General features: G+C 40.7%; 1 protein-coding gene across 6 annotated transcripts in view; it reads right to left on the bottom strand.

The window, feature by feature from the left end:
- Positions 1–22,453, bottom strand: part of RABGAP1L (RAB GTPase activating protein 1 like) — a 208,717-nt gene that overhangs the window by 149,960 nt on the left and 36,304 nt on the right. For all 6 annotated transcript variants that reach the window (XM_021404053.1, XM_021404052.1, XM_021404048.1 and 3 more), the window contains exons 12-13: positions 11,120–11,213; positions 7,562–7,712 (exon numbers count right to left, since the gene is read on the bottom strand). In XM_021404053.1, coding sequence (XP_021259728.1) covers positions 7,562–7,712; positions 11,120–11,213 — 245 coding nt within the window. The remainder of the gene's footprint in view (positions 1–7,561; positions 7,713–11,119; positions 11,214–22,453) is intronic.

Genomic DNA, 22,453 nt, shown 5'->3' on the forward strand with positions numbered 1-22,453 from the left:
TGTGAATGCTCGTGATTTTCAGAGCTGATATGTCTTACAGTGCCCCAAGTGTCATCAGTGCTATGGGAAGTGGTCATGCACAGAAGAGAAACTGCAGGAAAATCCTTCACGTGGTAGTATGCTTTATAATTTTATGCAGGCCCTGAAAAAAAATATATTGGAATTATTTTATACCTCAAATATCGTGTATAAAGGTTAAAATTTAGATAACAAAAAATACTAATGGATGCTATTTTTTTTCTTGAGAAGAGCTGTCATTAAACATAAGAATTTCTTCAGAGACAAAGAGTGAGTACAAGGTTTTCCCTTCTGTGCACACAAAATTGAAAGACTTTCACCAGATGAGCAATAAATGAATCAAAACTTGACAAATTAAATTCACCTCAGGGACATTTTATTCCTGAATTTCTAAAAGAAGTATTAACATTTACTATGTGACTAGGTACCTTGGCACATTCATAATAAACTAAATCTTTTATCTGAAGTCTGAATTTAAATAAAGCTCTTTGAAGAATTAAAACTTCCGTCAACTTCCTCTCCTCAGAGGCAATATTTTCTTATTAATTTCTGGAAAGTATTTTCAGTTCATATATAATTTGTTATTCCACGACACGTGGCGTCACTAAAACAGTTCAAACAAGTGCAAAATTAACCTCCAGCAGTAACCAAAACAACACAAATGAAGTAATAATAACCTACACCAAAGATGAGGCACCGCATCAATCCATGCAGTGTTTGATCGATCTTTCCCTAGAAACCACATTAAATGATAAAAACATCATGAGTCTACCTGACACAAAATGATCAACCAAGTTTAACAGAACAGTTCAGTAAAAGCCATCCTATTCTCACCCCTTCAGGGAATGCAGAGACAATAAAACTTAAGAATCTGCCTACAGATATTGAGTTAGTTGAATATAAAACAAACACGAAACTGGAAATGTTACATATACATCTCCTGATGATCTGTTCTTGCACAGTTATGGTATCTTGTTCAAAACGCAATAAAACAAGTTGATGGAACAACTTATTCTGGATGTCATCACCAGGCAAGTGGAAGAAGGAAAGGTTATCAGAAGAAGTCAGCACAGGCTTACCAAGAGGAAATCAGGCTTGTCCAACCTGGTAGCCTTCTGTGATGTCACGACTGGCTGGGTCAATGAGGGGAGAGCAGTGGACACTGTCTACACTGATTTCAGCAAGGCTTTTGATACTGTCTCCCATAACATCCTCATCAATAAGTTAAGCAAGACAGATGAGTGGACAGAGAGGTGGACTGAGAACTGGCTGACTGACAGAGCTCAGAGAGCTGTGATCGGCAGCACAGAGTCTGGTTGGAGGCCTGTAGCTATAGCAGTGCTCCTCAAGGGTCAGTACTGGGTCTGGTCATATTCTACATCTCCATCAATGACCTGGATGAAGAGGTAGAGTGCACCTTGGCAAGTTTGTTGACAATACAAACCTGAGAGACATGGTTGACATACCAGAAGGTTGTGTTGTCATTCAGTGAGACCTGGATAGGCTGGAGACTTGGGTAGACAGGAAGCATGCAAGGTTCAGCAAGGGCAAGTGTAGAGTCCTACACCCGCAGAGGTGTAACCACGCACATCAGTACAAGTTGGGGCATGCCCTGCCAGAGAGGAGCTCTGCAGAGAAGGACCTGGGGGACAACAGGCTGGCCATGAACCAGCAGTGTGCCCTTGTGGTCAAGAAGGCCAATAGGAACGTGCAGCGCATTAACAAGAGTGTGGCCAGCAAGCCAAGAGAGGTGATCCTCCCCCTCTATTCTGCCCTGGTGAGGCCACATCTGGAATACTATGTCTAGTTTTGGGCTCCTCAGCTCAAGAAAGACAGGGAACTTCTACAGAGAGTCCAGCGGAGGGCTACAAAAGTGATTAGGCCTAGATAATCTTCCTTATCAGGAAAGACTGAGAGACCTGGGGCTGCTCAGCCTGGAGAAGAGAAGACTGAGAGGGGAACTCGTCAATGCCAATCATTACCTAAAGGCAGGAGTCAAGCAGATGGGGCCAGGCACTTTCAGTGGTGCCCAGCAAGAGTAGAAGGGCAATCAGCAGAAACCGGAACACAGGAAGATCCATACAAACATGAGGAAAAACTTCTTTAGTGTGAGGTGACAGAGCACTGGACCACGCAGCTCTGAGAGGTGGCGGAGTCTCCCTGGAGATATTCAGAACCTCACCAGACACCTTCCTGAGCAACCTACTGTAAGGAACCTGCTCTAGCAGCAGGGTGGACTCTATGACATCCAGAGGTCCCTTCCAACCCCTACAATTCTGTGATTCTGTGAAGTATTATGTATCTCTTTTTAGCCAACTGAAAGAGTGATTTTCAAAATAATTGATAATTGATCATCATAGTGGTTGGTGTTTTGTTTTTTTTTTTTTATCATCAATAAGCATATAGCTGTACCATTCTTGATCTCTAATCTCTCTAAAAGAGAAGTGAGATTTTTCCAAGTTAGCAGAAAAAGATACGAAGATGCAAATAAAAAGTTAGAACTACAATATCACAGATTGGCATTTTCCAAAGTATTATCATTGAAATTTCCCAGTGATAAAAGACAGTCACAGATTTCAAGATTCTTTTTTCTTTCCTCAACAGGAGGGATGTTTATGACTTTCACTAAGGTATTTGCCATAAGAACACATCTCAGAAGAAAAGATGCCAGTCATTTTGGGAAGAATGAGCATGCTTCACTACACATACATTTTCAAAAAGCTGCTGCCAAAAAAAAAAAAAAGAAGAAAAACACACACACTTTATATGCTGTTTTTGATGCTCCCTGTTGCTGGTAAGCAACCAGCACAGATGACATGGGACAGTCCCCACTGAACCAAGCAGAAAACCCAGATGACGTTCCACTCTACAAAGAAGCGTAAATAAGCTCTCCCACTTTCACCGAGGACAAACAGATGCAGAATTCTGAAGGCAAATATTTGCCACGAAAATACTCTAATGTTTCAGTCCATTAACCAATCTGCTGTGGCAGCTGGTGAACAGTCATCTTTTTAATTAGCTTCCCTTACTGATTAATTAGTCTCAGAGCACTGAGCAGTGGAACCCTGCACAATGCCATTGAGACAAAAGATATTCCTCTTCCTGGTGCTATCTTCATATCCTTTGGTATAGCTGCAAATAACAAGCTTGGCTCATTTTCTACTCAAACTAAAATAGTCCTTTTCTATATACACAGTTCTCTCAATCCACAACTAAACAGTTCCAATGCGATTCTTTCACACAAAGGAAAAAAACATGGCATCAACGCACCAGTTTCAAAGTCAATTGCATTTTATCACGTTAGGGTAGACACAGTGGCTCATTTGTAGTCTCCTCCACATCCCACTTTCTACCTATGCTAACAAACTCGCATTAAAAAAAGCCAAGCAGATATTACATACGAAGCAAAGCACCAAGTACCTTTTTAGTTTTAACACTTTCAGTCATGTCAAAGCGTTAACAGATTAATGCATCAAGATTACATGAAAGTTGATCTTTCCTTTGAGATCACTTTGAAGACAGGAACTAAGTAAAACAGCTTATTACAGCTAATTCAGAGCATGGAAGGCTGTGCTAAAGCAGATGGGTGCTTCTGTGTTGGTTTGTCCTGTAGGAATCAGAAAATACAACGTCGGTCAAAACAGAAACAATGAACTACATCTATTAGCTCTTAAAATACCACATTTGCTCCATCTTCTGTAGCAAAGGAATAAACTTTCACAAATGGTCTCTACTGCAAGAGAATCTCACCCCTGTGTGATTAGTGCTAAATTCAAATTATTTTATTATTAGAATAAATTATTTTCATCATTTGGCAATATTTAAACCCCAAATCAACACCTCTCATTATGACTTCCAAATCTGGGGAAAAAAAAAAAAATCTCAGGGTTTTCACTCTTCTGTAGAATGACTTGATATGTTATTGTCCCAGACCCACATCAACATCATGCAGTCAGCACACAAAGCTGCTTTTCGGCCAGCTCTCCTCAAGCCTGACCTTTTAGTTAGGCATTATCTCTAACTGTTCTGGGCACATGCTCACATTGCCAAAGGAAATCATGGCAATAAATAAATAATCTTATTTCTGCTCCTCCTGTAAGCCACATGGAAGGACAGCCATTCAGCCCTTCCTTAAGCCCTCTGACTCAAGGTCACCAGCCGTTTCAAAAACGGGCATTCACATTCATATGTCAACTTCCATCGCTGTGGAGGAGCACGAAACGAGATTTTGGAAGTATACCCAAAACCAGGCTACTTTCGCTGATCACAGTGGGGGAAGAAGTGAGAATTAAAAAAAAATTTGTTCTCTTAATCAAGAGCGGGAGCAGCACTTGAAAGTATTCTGTATGTGCTGTTAGGTGAATGTTATACACATTCTCATTTCTGAATGGAAATCAGATCGTAAATGGAAGGTCTCTTATCAAGGAATGATACCTTTCACTCATCGTAAATCCTAGCTCAGGAGGATCCATCCAAAAGTTTTCAAACTACAGAATGTGAGTGGTGGCTTTTTTTTTTTGGCCATCTCCATTTTATTCTTGCCACGACATACAGCCCTGACACACATGGCTTCCTACACTTACAAAGAAGGATCTGAAAGCAGGTAGTTTCAAGAGTAACCAGTTACACTGCGACAGAACAGGAACCCCCCCATCCACAGCACTGATAGAAGCCTTGCCCTACAAATCCCAAAGCGAAAACATGGATAAGAGTGAAATCACCTAAAATACAAAGGCAAAATGTAAGCAATGAAAATAAAATACCTGTTCCATTTGAAGTGGAACAAGTGTGCTAGAATAAGCTGCCTTATTGCTGCCATCAAGTGACAGCAGATTGCTAACCATTTACACACCAGTTCTGACAGAGACTGAGCATCATGACTGCTGAAGACCAATTCCAGTCACACCAGTTGCAAATGGGGTAAACTGTGGCTTGTCACTGGTTAATTTACTGGAGTTCCAAAAATATCTCATTGTGGAAGAAGTCCGGCTGAGCATCTTGAGGGGGATTTCTCAGGGCAGAAGTGTTTCTCCTTCCCTGCCCTCCCAGAAGTCCAGCCCCAGCCAGAGATGGGAAACACGTCACCATGCGAAGGCTCTGGGATCAGAAAGGACATACAGTTCATTAGATGGTTCTCAACAGCCTGCTGACCTCCAGTACAGAGGAGGACAGGACTTGCCTTTTTGAGACAATAAGTACGGCACTGATTTCTCCAACTAGGTCAGACATTTTTCTGTGTTGAACTGAAACACTAAAATAAAACCAAAATAGTTCGCCCTCCTACAGAAAATACTGAACAAAACACTCCCCTATCAGAAAGATCGTGTCCGTATCACAACTTCTTAAGTAAATTTTAATCCTGAGATTGTGCTGTCATTCACTAGGGACACATTTTTGGCCTGCTAACACTATTCTTCCCGAGCAAGCAGTTTCCCAAGACTTACCCAGAAGTTTCATAGCTCCAGCATTTAACATATTTCTCTCTGATGCCCAGGAGATGCAGCCGTAGATCAGGTATCATATGTGCAGTACTGGTAACTCCAGCTATCGGGTTCAACACAGAACCCATGATAGTGAAATGACAGTTTTCAAGATTTGTTCCTCAAGTCAGGCCTCTGAAATTTGCTTTGGAGAAAATTCCACCTCCAGCACAGCTGGCTCTCAGGACAGCCAAGTGCAGAACGCTGCCGTCTCTTACCACATAGCAATGTCTAACAGAAAGATGCTCAAGGACGCACGTGCTCACAGAAAATACTGAAGTAGTCAAGGAGACAATGAAACTGTCCAGATGTATGCACAAATGGAAAAAAAAATCAAAGTGAGACAGATCTGTTTAAACACACACCTCATTACTGATACACAAGATACTGCTAGCAGAAAGCTATCGGCAGGACTCAGAGAGGAACATATTTATGACCATACCTTAGTACCTTACTTCACTTTACAATCACACCAAACTGAAACTGTTTTTCTTCAGATATATTATAGAAAGTTCCTAAAAAAAAGGTCTGACAAGTTTTTCTGTTGCATCCAACTAACAATGGACATTATCTTTAGTTTGGCACAGTAGCTCTCCTGCTCATTTCTTTTCATGAACCCTTTCATCCAATGTATGCTGGGTGATGCTATCACCAGTAGCTCTACGCAGCTGGGCCACAGAAGAAAGTTTATGATTTCAGAATAGATTTTTCAGAAGAAAACTGAGTTTGCACAAATGCTTCAGAAAATAATTTTATAATCCATACCAGCGTATGCAGCATCCATCATCATCCACAATACACGCCACCAAAATGCTGCTACCACAAAAAGGCCAAACGTGGCGAGGTATTTTTAAGGCATGAGACCCTAGCTTCAAGATCAGGTTTTTATTTTAGACGTTCTCCACTCCCTCCTCCACAGTGAAACAAACGTCTTGGCCACTTTTGGAAAGCAAGCAGAAAAATAATGGAGGTGGCTTCGATGCAGCATGCAGCTGACAGATGTCTTGCGAATGGTTCCTAAGGAAAATAAAACCCAACCACCACTTCCAAAAGAAAAAAAATACACTATCAAAATAACTTTATTAATTGGTAAAGGACAAAGAAGTCATGACAGCAGATCTCACTCTGGGACTTTTCAAACTTCACTGACCAAGCTGGTAGGTCAGACAAATGGGACAAGCATCAGGAAGATGTCACAACATCGTGAAAGGAAGCATTTACCAACAACCTCCACCCCAGAACTTTTGGTATGGACAGATGATCCATTCTCCATATAATCAATCCAACATTTTCTTTGATCAAGATAAAAAAGTAGATTCACCTGTTTGTGCCATTGCGATGACCATTTTTGATACCACTTTTTTTTTTTTTCCTCCGAGCGCATGAGCACCCTGCAGTGATTTGTAGAACCGTAAGAAGCGAATGTTCTCACACTGCACAAAGTTTCTGCCAGCATAACCCAGTGCTTCTCAATCTTTAGATTACAGCTATAAGCAGTCTGGGACGACAACACCACAGACAACTTCACTGCAGTCAGTTCACTGACTGCAATGGCAGCATTAGCATGTGGAATAGGAAGAGATTCCTGACACAATCCTCCTCTCAAACCATCCGTACCGTGAGGAGACTGGGATCCACCTAGGGAAAATATTTCTGAGTTTCTTTTTTAAACAACAAAATAAAACCCACTCAAGTTTTGTATTCTTATTTCTGACGAAAAAGCAGGAAATGAAGATATAAACAGAAACTGCTGGAAAACAAAGCCATGGATTTAAAAAGCAAACACCTGGACAAGAAGCTGATGCGCTTATTATCATCACAGCAAGTGAGCAGAAAACTAAATGTCAAGTATTACCGTAGATATAGGTCAGCAGTTTCTATTGTTAATGTCATTCAGCAGGTACCCATGGCAGGAGGTAAAGTCACCATCACAATTTCAGTTGCTTCAAACGAGCCAAACTGCTCCACTCTTCCGCTACTTTGCCAGCGAATAAAACTGCCGCTCTGTGTAATTCATTCTAACTCCTCAAAAAAAGAAGAAGAAGAAAAAAAAAATCACTTACCATTGTGATGAGAATTCTGTATTTATCCAGCATTGCCTCGTTGTCGTGGCATCCTGCCAGCAGCTGCCAAACCTCTGCCCGCAGTGCCTCGGGAACTCCTCTCTTCACCAGCGTGGACAACCCGTTGGGTCTCACGACGAGGTTACTGTGCCTAAGGAACAGACAACCGTCCACCTGTTACACTACAGCAGTAGAGAGCAAGACAAAAAGGCACTAAGTTTTCCAACACTGCTCTGAAAACTAGGAGTCATCAGCTATAAGCATGTCTTCCACGAGTCATACTAACTAGCGTTCGCCAGATGGGAAGCAAGGATTTACAGTAAGGACCAACCGCAAAACAGAGCGATTCCCAAAGTTATTCCAGGGAAGATTAGAAATGGTAAATGACAACTAAAATAATAAATTGCAGAAACTGAACTATACTGGTCAATAACGAAGAATCTGAATTGAAAGAGAAAACTATGCCGCATGTGCAACGTGTTTTGTGTAAGTTCCCTGCGCAGGGAATGACATTTTAGAGTCACCTTCTGATTGTTTCCTAGTACTACGACAAAGATTTACGGTCCTGCTCTTACCCCTGGTGCCAAGAGCACGTAGCAAGCTGCACGGCGCGGCAGCCCTGGCACACAGCTTGCTAAAAGGCCAGCACCCCAAGCACAGCTGCCCATGAGGCTGCACGGCCAGCATGCAATGCTGCAGCAGCGGGATGGCTCTTCCCTCCTCTCCCAGCATCACCTTCCAGGAGTGGGCACACACAAACGTGGGGAAGCTGTAAGCACACAGGTTGAACACTGAAGGCAGGGTATGTGTCAGAGCTAAGCCCATGCCTTCGGGGTGAAATGACTGCGCGCACAACGCGGCACGGCGTTCAGACACAGATATTTCACAATCCTTTCTGAGATAATGGTGTTTACTGTTGGGGATTAAACCTCGGCTTGATTTATTATGACAGCTTTCCTAACAGTGCAGCACGAAGGCTGTGTGAATTGACGCTGTTCTTCGCAAGGTACAAAACGCTCGCAGGAATTTGCTTTGTTATTGTTTTGGCCATTGTTAATGTTTTTCAGTTCTACTGGCAGGAGAATACCGAGAGCGGCAGTTTAGCCAAATGCTAGCAAGCTGCTATTAAATTAAATAACCCACAATTCGACCCTCAATTTTATATAAATGTTTGGAGTACTCCTTCTCTGAAGCAGCTCATTAAGAGGTGAACAGTTTTCCACCGCTGCTTCGATTTAAAGGCTGCTCTCAACAATGCTCTTTGTCCCATACTCAGAGGATGGGATCCATCACACCCCCGTTGTCTCACATTGCTGTGACACAGGGGAGGGGCCGGGAGGCATGGCTTATTAAGCATAATGCTTTGTTCTTTTAAAAACAGTGATTAGCTTTAATTTTAAGCATGCAGTGCAACAGAAGTCACTTCAAACTTCATTATTCAATCAGCCAAAATGAAGGGCTTGCTAGCCCCTGCTCTCTTTTGGGGTATATTTTGCAGCAGGACACATTAGTAATGCCACGATGGGAAAAAGCTTCGAAGCAAGGACAGTATTCACAGAACTCCTAAAAGAACTACACATTCTAAATAGCTACAAATTGACAAACCGTACATTCAGGTATAAATAAAGTACAGTAGAAACTTAAAATGCAGGTTTTGCTAATATGAACCGTTCGCTGTACGCTTCACATCAGATTAACGTGGCTATTAAGTGGATTCGGTCATCCACATTACATATGAAACAAAGCCCTCGCTAATGACTCAGCAAGTAGGTATAATAAAATCAACAGCTAAAAAGGAACATCCCCATATAAACATGACAGGGGTGCTCAGCCACGCTAAGGAACGATACAAACCACTTCCAGCAGCCACTAAAGGAGATGCTCCTTCCATGTTACAATACCTCACTTGAGTCAACATCCTCACAGTCAAGAACTAGGCATGCCACAGTACATTATTTCACTGCAGCTGGCATGTACTTAGCTCTATAGCAGCAGTAAGATTTCAGCAACACTAGTGCATGCGGTACAGCCTAACTTGTGTAAGCACTCTCTTGGTTGCTGAGTATCACCCTGGGAAAGGGACCATCAGCAATCCCCTTCTGAGAGATTTGCACAATACTGAACAAAAATGTACCCTCCCCCCTCCCCCCATCCAATGGGGAGGCCCAGGCAATGCTTCTGCTGAGTCACTCCGTGAGGTTACAGTGACATTTCAATTAACTGACAGGAGGTATTTAAAATGCAAGGAATCGTTCATCTAAAAGGCAAATGGGCACACCAGATCCCCAAGTGGAAACGTTAATATTTATTTCTTCGTGGTTTTTACAGGCGTGCAGCTATTCCTTCAGCATATGGTGCGCTGGTTTAAAACATTTGTGGATTTTATTTTCATCCACCTTTAGTTTTCAAATTGTTAGCATGTTTTCGTGTTACTCTTTCCAGGTTTTGTTCTTAAAATGTAACGTAACACCGTTCACGAATCCAAGTATTTTATGCATCTGAATTCATCTCAAAAGGGAATATTGTATGAGATGCTGCTGAAGAAAATGTTTGCTACTGCTAGGCTTCAAGCTGACTGGGGCATCTCGCTTCTCATCCCGTATTTAACCCACTTCACCTGCGACGTCTGACGACCAGATGTTCCTCTGACTTAAGTGGCTCATTGGTTTTGTGGGGCCAGATGGGAGATTTCAAAGCATTTATAAATTCTTTCTTGGGATGACCTCTAGAACAAGCCTTGGACAGTCCTAAATAGCTCCAGAGCAGATGTTTCTAGGCATTCCAGAGGAGGAAGACATTTGCATATAGGGATCAATCGACTTCCACACATTTCCTCATTTTCTGCATCACTCAAGGTGTGGTGAGAAATAATTAAAAACAAGGCAGGAAGGAGGGGTGCTGCCGAGAACCTGGTGGTGTCTCGTTTGAAGTAATCCTCCCATGAGATGTCCATTACAGGTAAGATCTGCAACAAAGGGTTGTTTCTTCTCCAAAGCAACAAGGTGATCAAGTAAAGACGGAAAGCAACTTAATAAAGCCTTGAAACATTTTTCAGCTCTTTTTGGAGTCGGAAAGAACCAACTGCGCCAATTCTGGGTTAAGAACCTCTGATTATATTTGACCCAGGCAGTGTGAGCTATTACTTAGAGACAAAACCAAGTAAGTGGTTCTGGCATTTGCTAACAGCATCAGGTCCTGCAGAAGCAGCAAATTTACAGGCTTCTCGTCTCTTGGCAAAACATACGCTGCTGCTGGAGCGCTTAATTAAACCACAGAAATAACGCTGCTCTAGGCTTACAAATCATCTTACTCTTCACCAGAAGCAGCTTAAAGTGAGGGTCACAGCCTTCCCAGAACTTCTTGTGCTAACACGTAGCACGCAAAAGAAGAAAAGGAAGAACCTTTCTAAACAATTCAGTAAAACGTGCATCAGGCACAGCCGGCTCTCCTGTAAAACAAAGAGTTTCAAGCTTTCTGCACAAGAGCATACAAGTCTCAAAAACAAAGGAAAATTAATGCTTAAAAATCTATGTTTATATTAAAAAAAAAAAGCATTACCATCTCCCTAGTAATTCTCCCCAGGAATACAAAATCTTCTCAGGACAATCCTTTGACACATCACCAGTGCCACTGGAGAGTTCATTATCACTCTCTGCAAAACAAAAACAAAGACACAAACAAGAAAACAAAAGCATGCACGGATTTACCAAAAAAGAACGGACATTAAGGATGCGTACATAAATGTACCAGACAAATTCTTCTCACTGATCAGCTTTGAAATGACAGAGAGACATAGGTAGCATTAGTGGAACTGCAAAGAATGGTTGGTGGATTTGACAAAATAAACGTCTTAGTAAAGTTACCATAAAGTTTAAAAGAATAGGCTACAGAAGAATTGACAGAGCTGTTATGAGAGGAAGGGCTGAGATGCAGAAAAGCATTACAGAAGAGATTCAAGGCAGTCAACTCTTCATTCAGAGATACTTCACAATGTCAAATTATCTAAGAGTCACATCCACTCTAAATTTCCACATAAAACGAACTCTCTTGCAAAACACAGACAATAACACTACTTCATTGCACTCCATCCTTTACGTGGCATTCTCCTCTCATGTGGCACAGCGCTCTCCAAAAGCCTACTCAGAGCAATGAAATTATTTTTTTAATGAAATAAGCTCACAGAAGTGCGGCAAGAAATGACACTGCGACATTAAAGGTCACACGGTAAAGAACAGAATGCTTCAAGTGGAAAAGCAGCAATATCAGTATCAGAACGAATGACTTGTGGAGGAATACGTGTCATTATATATGACTAACGCACAGAACTCGAGGAGGTAGCATGAGCTACCACATGATAGTAGGCTCAAACAGGCAGTAACAACCCAGTATTGAAGTGTCTTGGAAGCCTATGCAGCTTTTTCAGTGCCAAGAAGAGGCACTGAAGTGGCCCTATTACCCTCAGAGGCCTCAGGCTATGGACAGCTCGGGTGTCAGAGTGCCTGTCTTCAGCTATCTCAAGAAGCTACACCTTCACCCTTGTCATCCAGACTTCAGTTGCACACTTCTGTTGTTTAGTCTTAGCAACTGCCAAATACAAGTCAGTAATGGAAACACCATCAGGTTTTGAATTTGATAGCAAAACCTGGGGACAAAAGAACATACACTGTATTTCAAGGACAAATAATGGCAGAAATGCTGCGCTGAGAGAATAAGCAAGTGAAGGAGAAATGCTCTCTTTTTATTTAATTGCAAGGCAAGGTATTTACACATAGGCTGGTTGTATGCTTTGGAACCAGTAAGGCTGTTTGTATTTCACATTAGATGATACAAAAAAAAAAAGAAGAAAAACAGCATTATTAATCAACAGAAAACTCCTAAGGATTCACAAACCTTTGCATACATCCACTACAGTTAGAGATGAAAACATAGGGATCTAAAAATAAATAAAAAAAGTATCATTTTAACTAAATTCTCAAGTTCTAATCAGACTAAAGCATTGAAAAAAGAAGCTACGCTTAATACTTTTGGGTTGTTATCTGATCCAAACACGAGCTTGCCAAGGAATAGCAGCATCAGCCAATGCAGAAACAAAACCCTCCCTTCCTCACCAGGCCAGTGTGCTATGCAAAATTCTTCGAAGTTCCTAAGGAGATCAGCGTTACAAAGCAGAAGTATTCCAAGAAGATGGATCACAATGCTACAGTGCTTCAGCCCTGAAAACTCTTTCATCTGGAAGGCTTCACAGTAGTTGGAATGTATTATTCAGTTATATGTCAGAAAATCACAGGCCTTAATTAGAAATGCCATATGCTCCCTTTCAAAAGACGCTAACGTCAAATTTCAAAATAGAACAGGGCAAAGGGTGGAGAATAAACAGCTTTAAAAATCTCTGCTTTGTTTCCATTCTGAAGACTTTTCACATACTCTGATCTGCGCAACCACTTAGGCATAAATTAAGGAAAAAAGAAAAGAAAACGGACCTTGGGAGGAATATTTAACTGTACAAATTCTTCCCTGAAGCATGCTTTTCTCCCCCCACGTTGTATAGCATCTATAAGCCAGCAGCATGAGCCAGCTTTATCCTGTCTGATTCTGCAGGGAATGCAACAGAACCCTTCCTCTAGATGTATCATGTATTTTTCTCTTATTTACATATCCTGCCCTCTGCAAAACTGAATGCACGTCTCATCAGAACAGGAGGACAAGAATCAGCAAGGAAGCAAAACCGAGTGGCTGGGTTGTGAACGTGTATAACACACAAATCTCCTCTGAGGATACTTACAGATAATAACGAGTCTCTTTTTTAACGCCTTATGCATTCTTACTTTGTGGATGGACACCTCATGAAACAGTTGCCTAAATGCCAAGTTCCTCTTTCATGCAAGCCTGAAGGATTGCACTTCCACAGCCAGCATCGCTCTGTATGGCTTCAGCACAGAATTAGAGAATACCATGGGCTGGAAGAGACCTCTGGAGATCATCTGGTCTGACCTTCTGCTCCAAGCAGCTCTAGTGAGACCAGCTCACTCAGAGGCCTGAGAGCGAGTGCAGTCTTGAAGATCATCAAGAAGGAAGATTCCAGAATCTCTCTAAACAACCTGTTCCACTGCTTGAGCAATGATCGTGGCTTAAAGAAGTCCCATTATCTAGTTGGAATTTCCCACGTCTGATGTCTGCTGCCTCTCAGCATGTCACTGTGGACCTCTAAGAAGAGAATGGGAATCTTTAACTCCTGGTACAGTCCTTGCAGACAACAGTAAGGCTCTCCTCTGGACAAGTGTTACTTCCCATCCTGAATAAACACAGTTCCCTTAAATTATCACAATACAGTAGGCACTGCAGCCTCCTGGTCAGCCTGGTGACATCCCCCAGACTTGCTGCAGTGAGTCAACATCTGTGTGGTACGGGGCAGCCCAAACTGGACACAAATGCTACAAGTGCAGTCTCACAAGTGCTGAACAGAGGGGCTGGAGCACTCCCTGGCCCTGCTGCGTGGTACACACCGCCTCATCTGCAGTGAGGGTACACTGTTTTCAGCTTTTTTTTTTTTTTTTTTCCTCCAGGTGCTCTTCACAAGGCTGCTTCCCAGGCAGCCAACCCAAGCCTGTATGTGTCATGCTGGTTTCTTCCACCATGGATACAGGACTTTCCACTTGCCTTTGCTGAACATCACAAGGTTCCTGCCAGCACTCTCCTTCTGCCTGTCCTGGTCCCTCTGACCAGGACATCCCCAAACCTGCTGAGAGCATGCTCAGGCCCGTTGTGCAGGTCACTAATAAAGTCATTTAACAGCACTAATCCCAGTAGCAATTCCAGAAATATACGACTCGCTGGCTGCCAGCTGGGCTTTGCACCACTGATCAATTCTTTCAGCCTGGCAGTTGAGCCAACTTTCAACCACATTTCTTTTTCACTTATCTAGTTCCTGTCTCATCAATTCAATGATAAAGACACTGTGCAACACAGTGCTGGAGTCCCTACTAAAATCAAGGCACGTAGCATCCAATGCCCACACCTTGTCCTCAGCACTGATCACCCTGATGCAGGCAATGACAATTTGCCCTTCATGCTTTATGCTGGCCGCTCCTAATCACCTTGCTGTGCATTTAGAAGCAACTTTTGGGAGGACTTCCTCCTTAGCCATCCCACTGAGGCTTAACTGGTCAGCCCGTAGTTACCTGGATCTTTCTTCTGGCCTAGTAACACTTTTCTTGAATTCTACGATTCTATGATTCTTCCCTTGTTTCGTTTTAGACACTTGCCATTTGAATGAGATAAATACTGAAGCCTGTACAGATACCACTGGGGCTGGGGAAGGACCTACAGATGAAGATTTTGGACACAGGCTGCTTTAGTCAGTATACCTACAGGCAAACACATGTGATCCCTTTCAAAAATCTGCAGAGATATTCAAGAACAAACCAAAAAAGAATGACTAATCAAAAAGATTGGCAGCCTAGCAGATATACGTAATTCTGTGCCTGCTCCATTGAGAAACACTCATTACATCAATTATTCATTATACAAGGAGCCTATTTTGAACAGGGTACAGAGAGTTATATATTAAGTGGCCCAGCACTTATGTCATGTATTAAGTTGAAATACTTTCCTGACCAGGCTCAACTGTAACTTTTTTCTGCCATTAGAAAATGGACTCCATGCTGTAGGAGCACTCATACGAAAGAGCTTTCATCACTCTGCGAAAACTAAAGTTGGGCTCTTTATTCTTGGTAACTAATAATTTGGAAAACGCTTCCTGGTGTGGTCTGCCTTCCACATAGCAGAGGCACTTCTGTGGATTAAGTCTGAACAGCTCGAAAAGCTCCTTTTGGTGGGACCACCCTGTGTCATGAGCACTGTAAAACCAGAAGAGGTTTTGACTGTCTACCAAGAAGATCATAGAGCGTTCAACACAAGCCTTACAAGAGAGCTCTCGGAGGTTATCCAAGCTGTTCCTTTTTGAACTTGACCACAGAAAACACAGGCCTAGAGCAAAGAGCCCCCTGCAGACACTTGTCCAACAGACAGACCCCCAGTTACCTCCCTAAGTTCATTCCAAGGGCTTCCTACTGTAACTCTTGGACTAACTCTCCCAGTTCTACCCAATGCTTTCTTTCTCCAACCGATACCAATTGTTTTTTCTCCTCAACAGAGTAGACATGGAAAACAATTTTAGCATATCTCACGTTAAAAAAGAATCTGTCTGTCCACCTCTTCTCTCAAAAGACACGTTCTCAATGCTTCTGCTCATTTCTGACAACTTTCTCCATTCTCCCTCCGAACTGTCTGCATTTTCTCAGTGAGTCACGTTCAAACAAAACACCAAGACCTCATGTGTCCAAAACAGAAGAATTGTGCAGATGCTCACTCTCTTTATCTTAACCAAATACCTCACAGAGATAAAACACACACACACACACACAGTCTTGGCCTTTTCTTTCCCTTCTTGTATTTTGGTAACACAATGCTCGGAGCCCACCAATGCAGAATTCTCTAGCATTCACAGCAGCCACAAGCTGTGCAAAGTTCTTAACAAAAATACTGAGAGAAGAACTCTGGGGAACAAAACCAAATAGCACACATCTTCCTCTCACTCATTAGGTACCAGACTCTTAGGGAAAAAGTAAGCAGCTGTATTTATGGGGATTGCCCATTTCTGGCATAAGGAATCAGATGCCAGTGAAGAACTCTTACTCCTGTCAACAAAAAAACAGGTGTTAAATAGGCTTGAATGTTTTTGATCGTTATGTTTTTTTATTATTATTATATATATATATATATTTTTTTTTTTTACAACAAATGAGGAGGGGGTCTGGTTGGTTTGTTGTTTTTTTTTTTCATTTTTCTTAAAAGTTACCTTTAAAACAACACTCTTCCTGTATCCACATTTGAAACAAACATTACAGATACAGACAGAACTAACGTTTAAGAAGGTAGCTCTGTTCTCCTTGCAAGAAGCCTACCAGATTACTTGAAATACGGCAGTGCCTTAGAAGTCAGACTAATGTGTTGACAAAAAATGCAAATAAATTAGAAAATGATAGCGCTGAAACCAAGAGTTCAGCATACAAGCCAATAAGTACAGCCTAAAATGAGTGAAAACGCATGAATATAGCAGAAAAAATGAACAGGTGGGGAGTGAAGAAGAAAAAAGGATTTTTAATGAGTTTTAATTGAGAAGCTGTTACAAGTGAAATAAAGAGTAGGTGGAACTGAAAAATAATACAGTTGGAGCAGCCTGAGCAGGGCAGCCTGTAGGAGAAGGAAATTAGGTTGTAAAGACAGGTGGGAATAGAATTGGAATAATTCAAAAATGAGGAGTTTGATCGTTATGTAGGAGAAGAACAAAAATGAAGGGGGAGCTGATGCTGGCAGCATATTATCAGGGCAACAAGATAGAGACGTTACGTGGAATCATTCCATGCGTTAGAAATCAAAGAGCATCGTGAGAAAGGCCACAAAAAAAGTTTCCATTTACAAGGTAACAGGAAATTATACAGAGCTTGAGCTATAGTCTTGCCAGGAAAGACAAGACAGAAACAAAGTTTAAGTCACAGAACTGATTCTAATATTAAATACGGCAAATTTTCAGAAAGATTCAACTTTTCAATGCATTACAAAATATTCTGATGAAGGCAGAAAGCCTCAAAATGCCTTTTTAAGCGATATATTTATGAAATGACAATCCTCAGAAAGTTTACAACAGGGAATTAAGCACATACAGCACATTTCCTAACTTAGGAGGGAAAAAATAATAATCGGCACCAGGAAAAAAAAGGATTTATGAATATAAATGAAGAAAACCTGCACTGAATTCTGTTCACAGAGTTCTGTTCGTACTTAAGTTATAACAGACTTGAAGAAAATTCACTTAGCCGCTGCTGAAGTACACAGAGAGCAAAAACAAAAATGAAACCCTCCATCTGATAAGCACTGAAAGAAGGTGGAGGAAGTCGTGCCTGTCTTTTACTGCCAGTCACGTTCAGACCAAGTAACTCGTTGCCTTCACACAAGTAACGCAGCCTGTGCGGTATCTCAAAGCATCTGCATCTCCACTTTGAAACAGTCCCAGTGGGGCAGTGTGAAGTGACTAGCCAAGCTGTTTTCTTCTCAATACAATAAAAATTCCTCCGTTCCACGTTATACGGTTTGTGCACAGCCTTATTGTCATATAAAAAATTAAAATTCACAGAAATAAACCTCAGCTCTTCATCCAAACCTGAGCGTAGAAGCGTGCCAAGAGAAGATTTTACCCTTTGGTAGCAAATGTACAAGTGGGCCACCATGACATCTCTAAATCTGATGTAAAAGTGCCTAAAGCCGAATAAAAGAGTGGAGGAAATTAGCGCTTCAGTTCAGTAGTTTTGCTCCCACACAGATGACAAAGCCAACTCAGTGCTGCTCAGTGGAGGTATTCTTGTAAATACAAACATCTTCCACATGCACTGTGCTGTCTGAAAACTGACATCTTTGAGAACACGCAAGAAAAATCAAGCTTGAGATGCTGTCACAGTTCTAAGACAATGCAACTCTCTAGTCAATGCTCCTGAATTTTAGAATTTGCAGTTTAATTCCAGATTCGATATTTACCTCTAAAGCTGAAATGGAAAACTGGGGAATCTTAAGGTTGTTTCCATTTCACCTTGCAATTCCGTCACAATTAGTACTTTGTTTGAACGCTGCAGAACTGTTTCAAATTGAAGATTTGTCTTTTTCACTGAAAGTTCATACCTGCATGAATGAATGTGAATACGGTTCTAACTATCGATAACAACTTCCATCATCCAGGGCAAATTAAAATGCAGAAGGCTTTTTAAGATGCACGGTAACAAAGTGATCGCGTTCCATCTAGCACAATGATCTTAATAACAGAAGGTAACTCATAAGGCACGACAACCCAAGACAATGGACCATGAAATGACAACCAGTCCATAAAATGACACACAGACTATTTTATTTTCATCTGAAAGTTACAGATTCACATTTGTTCAAAGCACTTGTGTTTTAAGAATCTGATGGAACTTCAAGCAAAGTATCTGTCATCCGACAGAAAAACAGTCGAATAAATTTAGGATTTGTTAAATTTTAGTTCATTTTTATGGCATCAAAAATACTCCAAAACAGATTTAATGTATCTTGTTTAGGACCCAGCATCATTACTCTGTGTATTGAGCTAATATGAGCAACATTTCCTATGAATTACATAAAGTTATTTTTAATAGGGATAAAAATGCAGTGTTGACTTCCACGGTACTAATGTCATTCATCCTCATTTGTTCGCATTCTCCCTGATCATGAGCCCCTATTTTATCACAAAATACTCTCAATAGCTCTACTAACTCCTAAAATATCACCACCTCTACTCTTCTGTTTTTCAGTTCCTGAGAACAGCCTCTAAACCACTCACAACATTTGACCCAGCATCTTAATTTAGCCTCAGTGATCATCTCTGATCATTTAGCATTGCCCACTCCTCAACCGCTCTACCCACCCTGTCTTCCTGTGCTGTCCAAAAAGCATTACTACCTCAGATTTCTCTTAAGCTTTCAGAGCCCTCTGTCTTTTCAATTTCATTTTCACTGTCAAATTTCACCATCTCCACACTCAATTTCCATATCTCACACATTAATTTATCTATTGTAAAATACTTCTCTTTGTACTTAGAGCTAAGGCAGTGCGAGAGAACAGAAAGGAAGCACTACCCTATTATGTTTGTTATTTCTTCTCTTCTGCTGCCCTTTCCCACTCCTACAGCTTGATATTTATGTATAATTTCTCCTTATTAAAAGCCAATTAATAAACTCCAAACACATTTCACTGGGACTCTTCTGCTACTGCGCTGTCAACTGGATCCCAGCTGTCAGAAAAGAAGCGTCTCTGAACACCAAGAAATCTACTGTTGCAGTAAATAAAACCCACAAACATTACTGCATTCCTGGAAGTCATTTCAGATGATTCTAGAGCCAGCCTACAACTCATCCTCCAACTTCTTTCCAGAGTCCTGGTAGGCATGTTAACTTTTACCTAACACCAATTACCTGTTTTGGGATGTGTGCTAAGCATCCTGGGTTTACTCAGTGTCTTAATGGATAGCTTGGGAGAAGAGTTAGTAACCAGGCACTTGAGACCACAGAAAACATGAGCAAAAAAATCTTCAGCTTACTTGCAGTCAGTTTGAAGACTCTGGAAACACACAGCATTCTGTGGTTCTAAACACAACTGCTCCTATTTATGACGATCCTTAACCTCCTAACAGCATTCTAATTGAGCATCAAACTCAAATAGTTGTCTAGTATTCTCCTGCAAAGTTAGACTATTTTAAAAATGCAAACTTGCAAGTAAATAATAGTAATATAATATTAATAGAATAATAAACTTGCAAATGCTTCTGGCAGAAAGAAGTTTTCTCCAGTGCTTAGGCTCACACCAAAACTGGGAAGGATCAGTTCCACCAATAGTACTCTGCACTTTTTACCAGGTCAGACTCATAATCCCGTGTTAGCAACGTAGTTTTCTGCTTATGGATGAAAACTGATACTTAAATCTATTTCATTTGAAACTTTTCCAGAAAGTAAGAATTTTCTCATTACATATTTGATTCTTTTAAGTTTTAATCTGAATTTGAGAGAAAAAACTTTACCAAGGGGTATACTTCAGATTCCAGATTTTGACAAGGAATCATTAATATTAATATTTTTTAAAATGTTATCTCCAGAGCAGTGAACCTTAGATCACAGGGTTGCCAGAAATATCTATTACAGTATTAATAATTAAAAAAAAAAAAGAAGTTGACCTGGATGATCTCTAAGTAGCTGTTTCACAATCCTTGCAAATATTATTTTTCATCTGAAAAGCTCTATAAAGAAGCTAAAATGGAAAAAAAAAAGAAGAAAAGCTAAGAATAATATAAGGGAAATATGTTTGGCCTCTCATTAAAATAAAAAGAACAAGAATATTGAAAAAATGCCTTCTTGTGAAGATCTTTATTCATATACTCACAACATAAGACATCTCACCAACTGTGGGTACGGCGTACATAGAAATCAGGTAAGTTACAAATGAGTCATGCATTCTCACAGCATAATACAAATGAAACTTGTATATAGTGTTTCTAAACTAAATTAAGTAATCTTCTGCATGAATGTAGTGTATATCTTTAAATATATATAAAAAAAAAAGAGATAATAATCCTCAATATCTGTATATGGGTACACCAGCCTCAGGTCTATCTAATATTCTTTAGAATGCACACTTGCCACAGGAGCAAGCAGAAAAAAAAAATCTACATGGCCAGAGAGCCTTAACATTAAAGAAAAGAAAAAGCTTTCTTCCAAGGCTAAGACACTGTAAACTCAAGGTTTTTTTCCATCATCATAATTAGTACCCTGAAAAGAAAAAGAAAGAAAAAGAATGAAGAGATTTATTTAGAACAACTGGCAGTGACTCATTTAACCTGCACATCCACTAGGATAGATAACTTCTAAGCAGATAGTTCTAAATGCAGTTTCCATGAGAACAGAGTCACATCGTGGTATTTTTAATGTCTTCTCTTAGGACGTAATCCACATTTATAATACGGAAACTAGCTTTAGGAAGCCAAACCAAAGTTAAACTTTGGTTCATGCCTCATACGAACTCATACCCTATAATAAAATATAGCTGTTTTATAATAGCACCAAGAGGACAATAGCCACGTTATTACTAATTGAGCTACATTCAACACCGCTTTTACTCTTCTTGGTGAGAAGTAATACGGAGGGGAAAAAATATTCAAGTAATTATTTAAAACCTGTCCTATCAAACAAACTCCAGAAAACATCCTGACTACCACAGCACAAACTTCCAGCCAGGAAGAGAACACCCATAAATGTTGAGCTTCACTACACTGAACCAGGAGACCCAAAGTTCAATCTGAAGTAACTCCTGCTATAAACAGTAAGGCGTTCCCAAGTAACAATTTAATTTTTATATTAAATTGTTTTAGAGATAAAACATTAGAGATAATGAATAAACCTATTAGAGATAATGGTATTTTTGCTTTTTAGAACTGATAGTGGACTGACAGTGATAGTCAACACCCATCCTGCTCAGTTCAATAAAGACTAGTAGCTATGTTTTTTTAAGCATGGTATCTTGGGATTTGGGTTTTTTGGTTTGTAAACAGGAGTAAATGCATCTGCCTGCTCCTGTGTTAATCACAGGGCTCTGATTCCCACTGCATAAACTGACATCCAGCTATTTACAATCAAGCATGAATCAAGAAGGAATTTTTCCACTGTAAAAAGCAGAACTTTTTACAGTACTGACAGAACGGTGCCAGAAATCTCAAGCGTAACTTGGTAAAACTGTCACAAGTTCTGGAAGGTCAGATATCCAAACAAAAAAGGCCTGCTGAGAGCCTGTTCTGAAGGCTATGAGCCAACCTTCAGGTACAAAGGGACAACAGTAGGCCAACGGCTTCCAAAAACAAGGGAAAGACTGAGGAACCATTTGCTTTGGAAGAGGAAGGCAAACACTCTGTGTCTATCAACAGCAGCAATCCACAGAGCAGTCACCAACTGAACCTGGAGGTATTTTGATTTGTGAGTGCAATAAACTCATAATCACATGCTTGTCATACAGTTTGGGGGCAGGAGAATTCCCTTTATGAGACTGTTCCCTTGTTTGTTCCGTTCCTGTACATAGGCATTTACAGCCAGCCATTTCAATGCTGTTCTTTAGCAGCACAAAGGCAAATGGCTTCTGATCAGATGAAAAACGCTCTAGAAAAGGTTTTCTATCATATTAGCAGAGCACAAGTGCAGCAGTAACAAATTTCAAAGCACACAAAAATAGCAAAGTATAGTCTGATGCTGCTATTAGAGGAACTCCAAATAATAGGGTTGGCAAAAA

The sequence above is a fragment of the Numida meleagris genome, chromosome 7 (genome assembly GCF_002078875.1).
Source record: "Numida meleagris isolate 19003 breed g44 Domestic line chromosome 7, NumMel1.0, whole genome shotgun sequence".
NCBI classification, from domain to species: domain Eukaryota; kingdom Metazoa; phylum Chordata; class Aves; order Galliformes; family Numididae; genus Numida; species Numida meleagris.